The sequence below is a fragment of the Dromiciops gliroides genome, chromosome 1, assembly GCF_019393635.1.
Source record: "Dromiciops gliroides isolate mDroGli1 chromosome 1, mDroGli1.pri, whole genome shotgun sequence".
In the NCBI taxonomy this organism is placed as follows: Eukaryota; Metazoa; Chordata; class Mammalia; order Microbiotheria; family Microbiotheriidae; genus Dromiciops; species Dromiciops gliroides.
Genome location: NC_057861.1, coordinates 232,016,255 through 232,027,255, shown reverse-complemented (window position 1 = coordinate 232,027,255; position 11,001 = coordinate 232,016,255). Strand labels below are relative to the sequence as shown.

At 36.8% G+C, this 11,001-nt stretch overlaps 1 protein-coding gene across 1 annotated transcript in view; it reads right to left on the bottom strand.

Moving 5' to 3' along the window:
* Positions 1–211: 211 nt before the first annotated feature.
* METTL4 (methyltransferase 4, N6-adenosine) overlaps positions 212–11,001 on the bottom strand; it is a 30,345-nt gene continuing 19,555 nt past the window's right edge. The window contains 8 exon segments of the mRNA XM_043969020.1: positions 212–782; positions 5,527–5,621; positions 7,048–7,106; positions 7,108–7,138; positions 8,720–8,742; positions 8,744–8,776; positions 8,779–8,885; positions 8,888–8,904. Of these exon segments, the coding sequence (XP_043824955.1) occupies positions 637–782; positions 5,527–5,621; positions 7,048–7,106; positions 7,108–7,138; positions 8,720–8,742; positions 8,744–8,776; positions 8,779–8,885; positions 8,888–8,904 (511 nt within the window). The 3' untranslated portion in view covers positions 212–636.

Below are 11,001 nucleotides of genomic sequence, written 5' to 3'. Positions count from 1 at the left end.
GCTATCTTCACTTTATAAACCAGGAAACTAAGATACCAAGATATAAGTTAAGTGACTTGCCAGGAGTGACACATCTATCAGGTGTCTAAGAGAAGAATTTGAACCTGGGTCTTCTGTCTCCTAATCCAGTGTTCTTTTCATGCTTTGAAAAAATACATGATATAGATATTCTTTAAAAACATGTTTATTGTTTTCTGAAAGCAAATATTTCTTAAAATAAGTACAAAAGAAGAAGCACTGACAAGTGACCCTGACGTGCAATCTAAAACCACAAAGAATATTGCATAAACCTTAATGCACTTGGCCCTTCCTAGAACACTTTTCAAAGTATAATTGTATCCCAGAGAGAACTATATACAGTTTGTTTGTTTGTTTGTTTGAATCGACTACAAGGTTATTAGTGACCCATTTTCTTCCTTCCTTAACATGTTATCTGCAGAGTTTAAAATAGAAGTTACACTAACCCTAAGTAAATACAAAGACTCATCACTACAATGCATTTTGTCTATAAAAACAACTGAGTCCTATTTAAATATCCAACTGTATATCCAGTAGTAAAAGGCACAGTGAGGTACATCACATTAGGGGATGGTGGAGGAGACAAGGAGAAGGATTACTTTAGTCAGAAGATTACAGTCAGTTTCCAGTCTCTGGAGTAATGAAATAATCAACATGCTGAAATTTAAGAACTTCATTTCCCCAGCTAGTCCATCCAGGTTGTAAGTTTCGAGCAAACAATTCCAAGCATTCAGCATCTGGCATGATATAGTCTTTTAGAACTTCTGTCAAAAAAAAAGCCAAAGATGATTACAGGGGGTGGAAAAATCAATTTCTTTTCAGCTATTAAAAGAAAGAAAATAAGAGAATGTTTCATTTTTTAAAAAGAAATTAATATCACAGATTTCATCAACAGGCTTTACTATTTATAGTTGGAAAGTCACTAGAAATCAGTGCCCTTGAGATTGGGAACAAAACCATCAGAGCCTTCAATAGTCTTGATTTATCAGTTTTCATTTGAAGGATAAGAAATGAAGACTTCAACACCTACACAGGTGACTTTTAAATTTTTCAATATTGTCAACCCAACATCTACTGTATACAAAACCAATTTATTTTTTAATAAACAAGTTTCATGCAAGGGGGAAAAAAAGGAGGAAGCTTGAAAACATCTACAGGAACCTAAATGACACAGAATATGAAGAAGAGGAGGAAGATGAGGAGGAAGAAAGAGAAGGAAGAGGAAGAGAAGGAGGAAGTTTATTATTGTGCTTACTTTGTGCTAGGCATTGTGCTATCCACTTTATAATTACGATCTTATTGATCTTCACTCTAGGATGTAGGTGCTATTATAATCCCCATTTTTTATATGAGGAAATGAAACAAACAGAGGTTAAGTGATTTGCCAAGGTTTACACAATAAGTAAGTATTTAAGGCAAATCTGAACTCAGGTCTTCCTGACTCCAGTCCCAGAACTCTATTCACTGTGCCACCTAGCTGCCACACACACACACAACTCACACACACACACAATGATGTTGAAGGAAGAAGCATTCCCTTGGTAATCTGGGGTATCTGAGCCCTTTAAAAAACAGCCTAGCAATGATTTTTTTTGGTTTTTTCAATTGCTATATCATCATGCTGTATGAGTCAGAGGTTTGGGGGATAGGAATAGGAGTGTGGTTAAACATTGGCTATTAAATATTAATCAAGGTTGAAGCTACCTAGAGTTTGATTTAACTGAGATTCAGGTTTCAGGACAATGTAGCAAGGGTTGGTTTAAGGAATTCTAGTCTCTTCATAAATAAACAATTAAATGCTCCTGTCCTCAGAAGAGATTTCCCCAGAGGCCTAGAGCACAATAACCCTACCATTCTTTCATTTTCTTCCCCATGAATTCCCTACCCTACCAGTCCCTAGTCGCCTTTCATGTGGTCTAAGGTTATACTGAAAGAAGCAGACATTTTGGCTTTTTCTTTTCCAAAGATAGAATAAAGCATAAAATTTGCTCAAAATAATCCGGTATTTATTTACTAAACTGAGAGCCTGATGGGGTATAGAACCCTGGACCAGAAGCCAAGTGAGGGGGTAAGGAACCAGATGTCTCAGGTCATAAAAAAGCTGAAAATCTACTGAGAAAAGAGATCTAATCTTAGAAAGGAAAAACACTCACAATCAGAATATATGATCCACTTAGTATCCACCCAGCTCCTTACCTGGAATGGTACGCTATTGAGAAATATTGCATTTTGAACACATCTATAGTTTCTTTTTCCCTCCCATTCCAATAGGGAATAAGAAAAAAAAATAAGGAACAGCATTCTGATGCTATTATGCCATCTTTTACTATTAAGAATTTTGTAAAGAAATTAGGAAAAATTAATAGAACTATATCTTAATAAATTAGTTCAAGTGTTCAAATTCTAAAGCCATAAATAGTTACAAAATGGCACCATTTGAGTCTGAGGAAACAAATCAAGATGCTCCTGGTTGGCTATATTTATAGTTAACAGATATTCCCCAAATAGTGAATCATCCTCTTTTATTCCTAGCTGGGAATGCAGTTAGAAGAAGAGAAAAAAATGAAGGTCTCTCTGTCCTCATCTCTGTTCACCCTATGATCTGCTTGTCCATCCCTACTCTTTCTTCTGCTGGCTTGCTCTGAACTCAGGTGAAAAACAAACAACGCAAAAACAATGTAGAGACAACACTACGCCCTAACTGACAAATGATAATAAATTATTTGTACCATTATTTTAAAAGGCCAGAAGGTATTTAAACTCAAACAGGAAAGCATGAGAGAAACCACTTGAAGGATTACTAGTCAGTTCCAATGATGGTTGCTATGTAGTTCCCAAGCGTCTCAGTGACCTTTATCTCTTCAGCCCTCTGGATTAACTTTCTATGTATCTTATGAAATCTTTTTTTTTTAAAACTTTCTATGTATCTTAAATTCTCTTGTGGTGGGGGAGCACACTCCAGAACAGAAAGAAATGATCTCACTCAGTCTCAAGTGAGCCAAGACAAAGGCTCTCAAGTGGCCAAGTGAGAACCGACAGGATGTGTTTGCTTCAAGTCACAAAGAAAACCTTCAGTATCAGTAATCCATCTTGAAAAGAACAACATTTCTAAATGTACAAACAGATGTGTCTAGACTGAAAAGCTTACCTTCTTATATAGAATGACATTTTCCCAATTAATTCACATTTTAACAGATAACAAAGTTACTCTTCTAAGTTCAAACATCCACAAAGTTCCACTGTTGTATACCATATTGCCAGCTCAAAAAAAACTAAACCACTATTTGCGTTTTTAGTAGATTAAAATCTAATGCCATTAATATCCTATCACATTTTAAACTTTAGTAATAATACCTTGTCTAATTTTTTTTTTTTTTACATTTTCAGGAGGAAAGGATCATCAAGCATACAGCAGCACTAATAAGGGAGATATAATTACTAAAATTACCTGTGATTCAAATTTTTTTAACAATGTAACTATAAATTAAAAGGTTAAGTTTCTTAAAATGCATTTATAATATCATTTTCACTATCTTACATTCATGATATCTTTAAATATATGGGAGGAAAACAATCCTAATCTTGAGAATACAGAAAAAGTACCCTCATTGTGAAACAGAATTTTTTTCCAATTCCCATGTAGAAGGAAATGTGTCTTACCATTTTATGGAAGATATCACAAATTAACTAAAAGGAAAACCTGCTGTTACTTGAATCAAAATCTGGAGTGAGAAAAAATTCATTTTATGAATTTGCATAAAACAGTTAAAGTTGCATCTTCAATGACATATTAAAGAAGGAGCAGTAAACATGGAATATGTATCATCCAAATCCTTACAGTCATGATCCCCATACTTCAATGCTCTGCAGCAAACCTGAATGTTGGTTCTGATGACTTACTTTAATTTACATCTTCCCAAAAAAATAAATTCTTAAAATCAGTACTTATACACTAACATATGTACTTTTGAGAGTAGCACGAAATAAGATAAGAGTAGCCATAAATACTAATGTTTTTGTCATTGTGACTCCTTAAACAAATAATAATCTGTCTGAGTCATCCAGACTATTGTTACAAACTTTCAACTTTGTTGGGCTTTCAGAAATCATGGTGTGGTTCTGCCGCCCTCTACTGGAAAAACTGAAACAATACATTACTTAAACAACTTGCCCCACAATATTTTGACTACTTTTTTATATAACTGACCTGTATACCTTATTTTTAACATAGTCTCCTAAGACTTTTAGTTACAATTGCTCATTTTTTAAAGTAATGGCTTAAATTATTCATAAATATTAGATTTTTTTAAAAAGCAAAGCAGTTTTCATTTTGTAAAACTGCAAATGCTGGAATTTACACAAAACTCCTGGTATCCACTAAGGGAGAAAAATCCAAGGAGATAACTACTTATTAGATGTTTTTGGGTTGAATACAAAAATCAATATGAAATTCTCCATACATTTTAAATTACTTTTCTTTTTAAGTCACAAAAGGCATGTGTTGGTAGGGAGGAGGGAAGCCTATATCACCTGAAAAAAGTAAGACAATTAATATACACAGAAAAAAATCTCAAGGCTAGTTTGGAACAATTAGACAGATATCACCTGTGTAGGTCTCAAAGGCAAACTGGTAATGCATAAAGAACCCCTCTTTGTAGGGGACTAAATCTTATGTAAAAACCCTGGTAAAGTGGTTGGGGATGGGGGGAAAGTGAGTGTTGCTTTTAACAGCACAGATAGCCTAAAAATTAATTAAATTAATTTCCATGAAAGAAAAGTCTGTGTAAAGCAAAATGTCATGGATTGAATCCCAATTTTCCCAAGTAATTCTGAAGTATAAAATCTGAAATATATAGCTGTTTTTACTCAATGGCCTGAATAGAAAACTGTTGGTAAATTGTGGGTTTGGTGGTAAAGAGATTATTACAATCCCAAAGTAGCATTATGACCACTAGGGGACTGACATTCCCTACAGGAATTCACTTAAGGCACCTCAAGAGAACTGTCCTCTCTCAAATAAGCAATAAATAAGTAAAACCCAAAGTTTCCACAGAACATCGAGCCAACTCTGGCCACCTCCCTTGTGGGTATTTTGAATGTATATCAAATGCAGCTTTCACAGACAAGGGCAAAACATGAAGACCCTTCAGATCTTATTTTATCAATTCTCCATTTGCAGACTTTTCAATACTTGGTTTATTCATAGGATCATGAAGCTGTGCTGAATCTTGAGTCAGAGAACTTGGGTTCAAACATAGGCTTTGCTTCTTAATACATGTGTGACACTGTCTTTAGATGGTGTCTTTAGAACTGAAAAGGCACCATCACAACCCTGGTTAGTAACTACAACCCAAGTCCCTTCAGGCCAAAGCCAATGCTCTTTCCACTATACCATAAACAATCACATTTTTAAATACTTTAAAATCTTTGAATCATTTAAATGCAAACTTGTGCTGTGTGGATTTAATGAAAGTCCAAAGAGTATAATAGCAATAATAGAAAACATACCTGTAAGAGGTGGTTTGTGTGAATGAAGGGTACAGGGCACACTGACAATTAATTTGTGGTCTGGAATTGGAAGCACTTTCATCTCTGGGTTCCTAGTTTTAAAGAATTTAAAAGTAAGTTACGGGGGCAGCTAGGTAGCGCAGTGGATAAAGCACTACCCCCTGGATTCAGGAGGACCTGAGTTCAAATCTGGGCCTCAGATACTTGACACTTACTAGCTGTGTGACCTTGGGCAAGTCACTTAGCCCCTCACTGCCCCCGTTAAAAAAAAAAAGATAAATGTAAGTTACATCACCAAGTCTGATATTTATATGTATAAATTATAGGCATCATGATTTTTTTTCATCTTTTCTTGTAGGTATTCACTCCCCCAAAGACTCCCCCTTGCCACAGAAGCAGCACCACTCCCAAGGCAGCCTTGATGGGGAAGAAACAATCATAAAAATGTAGCATGAGGAGTGTGTTAAAATGATGTGGGAAAGGAACAGTTCACAATTGATTCTTAGCATCTTCTATAAGAAGTCCTTCCAGTGGATAGAGTACCGGCCCTGGAGTCAGGAGGACCTCAGTTCAAATCCGGCCTCAGACACTTAACACTTACTAGCTGTGTGACCCTGGGCAAGTCACTTAACCCCAATTGCCTCACTAAAAAAAAAAAAAAAGAAGTCCTTCCTTAGGGGTAGCTAGGTGGCGCAGTGGATAGAGCACGGCCCTGGAGTCAGGAGGGACCCTGAGTTCAAATGCAGCCTCAGACACTAAACACTTAATAGCTGTCTGACCCTGGGCCAACCCCAATTGCTTCACTAAAAAAAAAAAAAAAGAAAAGAAAAGAAAAGAATCTTTCCTTGCCACTCCTCACCCTTAATTCTTGTGCCTTCCCCTCTCTTATCTCAATTTGTTCCTTCCCATCCCTTGTTTGTATACAGTTGTTTACATGCTGTCTCCCCCCATTAGACTATGCTGTTTCTTGAGAGCAGGGGACTATCTTTTACCTTTTTTGGTATCCCCTAGCACTTCGCACAGTACATAGAAATAATAGGTGCTTAATAAATACTTTACTGACTGAAAAAAACTTATATTTTTACACTGAAGAATAAATTTAAGGAAAATCTTCACTTAAGTATTTAAATATCAAGAGTATAGACAACTTAAGGGGCCGGTTAGACTGTGGAGGAAAACACAATGCACTAAGAGTATATGCGGGGCAGGCAGGTGGCCCCCACAGTGGATAGAGCACCAGCCCTAGATTCAGGACGGACCTCGAGGTCCAATCCCAGTCTCAGACATTTGACACATTCTAGCTGTGTGACCCATGGACAATTCACTTAACCTTCACTGCGCCCATCAAAAAAACAAACAAAAAAGTATATGTGACAGAAAAACTATAACAGAAAGTTATCATTCTACACATTCTCTATTTCCAGGTTCTCAAATATGTACAAATTTAAAATGAGATTGACATTTGCTTAGTAATGAAACTTGATACTACACCAACTTTGAAAAATACTTTTCTCATCCTTAATGGCAAAACAGTTTTTTCCTTGACGTCTCCCCAGTACTAGACCTTCATAAGGCTTTTTTGTGTGGAGAATCTTATGGGAACACAAACTTACTGACCTGGTGATCTGACATAAAGGAATAAAAATGTCAAATAAATCCACAAATGTTTGCTAGTACTGAAAAGAAAAATATTTTCTAATCAGCTGTCTAAAGGACCATTATTGGTATACACTAGTTCTATTTCTTTAAGTGTTCCTAGAAACTGAATCTTTAAAGCAGAATATCATAAAGTAACCATATTTTCCTATAGGAGCTGTCATAATTTCATTTCGGATTAAAAACTCAGGATCAAATAAATTAGAGATGACCAACAATACGAAAGAAAAGCCAAAACACCTGCGAACCTCCAAAAAATTCCAAATGGCAAAATTGATTTAATATATTAAAAAGTATGGGGCAGCTAGGTGGCACAGTGGATAAAGCACCGGCCCTGGATTCAGGAGTACCTGAGTTCAAATCCGGCCTCAGACACTTGACACTTACTAGCTGTGTGACCCTGGGCAAGTCACTTAACCCTCATTGTCCCGCAAAACAAAAACAAAAACAAAAAAATAAAAATAAAAAAGTATGCATTTAGCACATAAAATTAAAGTAATATATCATAATTTGATTTGCCTGTAATTAATAAGTTAACTATAGGGGCAGCTAGGTGGCGCAGTGGATAAAGCACCGGCCCTGGAGTCAGGAGTACCTGAGTTCAAATCCGGCCTCAGACACTTAATACTAACTGTGTGACTCTGGGCAAGTCACTTAACCCCAATTGCCTCACAAAAACAAAAACAAAAACAAAAAAACCCAATAAGTTAACTATAATTAAACAATTAGAAACAGCTTCACTTGCCTTAGAATATAGAAGGAATTAAGGAAATTATTAGGGTGGATTATTTTTCCTTTAGAAATCACTATCTTAGGGGGCAGCTAGGTGGCACAGTGGATAGAGCACTGGCCCTGGAGTCAGGAGTACCTGAGTTCAAATTTGGCCTCAGACACTTGACACTTACTAGCTGTGTGACCCTAGGCAAGTCACTTAACCCTCATTGCCCCACAAAAAACAAAAAACAACAACAAAAAATCAATATCTTAAGTCCTTCTTAAGGATTTTGATTGAGCTTTTTAAAATATAGCCATTTCTTTATCTCTTTTCTCATCCTCCCTCCATCATCAACTTCATTTACACCATCATCCTCCCTACATCTACCCCCTACCACCACCCTGCTTAGCACCAAAGGAAACCTTGAAATGAAAAGGGAGTGGAAAATGGGCTAAAGTGGAAAGGGGAGAGAGACTAGCACAATCCTCCCTAATCTGCCACCACCCAGAGACTGAGAAATTAATGTTTTAATGATACGATGTTTTTTGTTTTTGTTTTGTTTTGTTTTGTTTTTTAGTAAGGCAATTGGGGTTAAGTGACTTGCCCAGGGTCACACAGCTAGTAAGTGTTAAGTGTCTGAGGCCGGATTTGAACCTCAGGTACTCCTGACTCCAGGGCTGGTGCTCTATCTACTGCGCCACCCTACCTGCCCCTTAATGATATAATGTTAAATGTGTGAAGTAAGGACAACAAATAGCTGGTGATGATAGTCAAAAGATGCCATCTGAGTAAATAAATATATCAAACAACTTAAATACTTACCCCCCTTTCACCCAGTGCCATTCAGGTAAGCGTTTCCACAGACCAATAGGGATAAAAGCATCATCCTTTACAAACTGTAAGTGTTTCTGTCGATTGGTGACCCAAGTGATTACAAGACGTTTTGGAGGCAGCCCAGTTTGGGGAACAGGTATTTGTTTTATTTGCAAGAAGATAAATAATTGTACCTACTTATAATCCAAAAAAATTCTTCAAGTAGAGGAAATTTTGGTCGGAGGAAGGTAAAAACAAGAATAAACAGAGAGATCCTGTATAGAATTATGCCCCATCTAAAGAAGGCCTCAAAGTGCAAAATATGAATCAACAGTGACATCCAGTGGACATGTATTCCTGAGATAACAATTTTCATCCATTTCCTTTTTTAATATAGAGAGGCTTTGTTGCAAGCAGTTTTCATCTCTTCTAAAACTATCTACTGTATCATTTTTACTGAAACGTATAAAATGTGCTTTTAAAGAACACTAATGGCCTTGCTCTTCTTAGAGGGATAAATTACAGTTTTAATCTCTTGTAACTTTTATTCAAGCTAGTGTTCACATCACATTCATTCTCTCAGACTCCCAAGCTCCAAAAACCTAGAACCATTTTTTACCTCTTCCCTTTTCATTCACTCCCTTAAATCCAACTCAGTCACAAAGTTCTGAACAGTCTTTCCTTTGAAATATGTCACTTTGCTTTTTTTTTCCTTTTGTAACTCTTGTCAGATTTTCACTTTGTATTGTTACCACACTAGGCCAAACTTATCACCCAAATTACTGCATTTGTCTCCTAGGCTATGTTAGTTTTTCTGCCCTCTCATTGGTCTTCCTTCCAATTAATCCCACATACCACTTCTATGGTGTTGCCCCTTACCTCATTCCAGAACTATCAATTCTTACTCCTATACAACACTGCATCTGAACTCCTTCACATGGCTTTCAAGGTCCTCAAAAAATTTGGCCCCTATTCTAGCTGAATACCCACTCTATATCCCAACATAAAACTTCTATTCCAGCAAAACCTGATCCTATCCTAATCCTTTCCTTTATATACTATCACAAATTGTTTTTTCCCCCATGTAGGAAGCCCCTCACCCCTGTTTTCTGCCTAAGCATATTCTACCCACTTCAAGTCCTACTCCCTCCTCCATGCGAGCTTCCGCATTAAATCCTCTACATTGATCTCTCTTGATTCTAATTCCTTCTACTACTTATTAGCGTGTACACAGAGCAAATTGGGGAAAGGAGAAGAAAATAAGCCATTTATTAAGGGTGTATTATATACTAGACACAGTGCTAAATGCTTTACAAATGTGATCTACATTACTACATATTTTCCTAATTTCTAGTTGTCTGTATAGTTCACGTTTAGGATTATTAAATATATTGTCTTATTCACCATTTTATGTATGCATGTCTTTTCCCTATTTCTAGATTCTAAATAAGACCCACACATTATATAGTTCTTTTGTACCTGTAATGGTTAGCCAATGCTAGTCTTATAACTTGTCATTGTATCAGTCATCTTCAGTTGTGCTCCAACTCTTTGTGACCCCCATTGGGGGTTTTCTTGGCAAAAAATACTTGAGTGGGGGCAGTAGATGGCACAGTGGATAGAGCACCGGCCCTGGAGTCAGGAGTACCTGAGTTCAAACCTCCGGCTCAAGACACTTAACACTTACTAGCTGTGTGACCCTAGGCAAGTCACTTAATCCCAAATGCCTCACTAAAAAAACAAAACAAAAAAAAAAATACTTGAGTGGTTTGCCATTTCCTTCTCTAGCTCACTTTATAGGTGAGGAAACTGAGGCAAACAAAGTTATGTGACTTTCTCAGGGTCACACAAGATAATAAGTACAGTAAATGTCTAAGGCCAGATTTGAACTCATGACGATGAATCTTCCTATTCCAAGCCAGTGCTCTATCCACCTAGCTGCCCCAGTCTTTTTTTTTTTTTGGTGTTAAGTGACTTGCCCAGGGTCACACCAGCTAGTAAGTGTTAAGTGTCCTGAGGCCGGATTTGAACTCAGGTCCTCCTGAATCCAGGGCTGGTGCTCTATCCACTGTGCCACCTAGCTGCCCCTAGCTGCCCCCAGTCTCTAACAGCCACTCAGTAAAATATTTTTGATTGCTCCTTCAAGAAATTTTAATCAGAAAAAATATGGAAAAAAGTAATGGTGACTCAGTACACAGACATTAAGAATAAGAAAATTGTAAATCCTTTTTGATAATAACCCACCAGAAATACTTATTTTAATATTGTTAGCAACCCTATCTTTGAATACA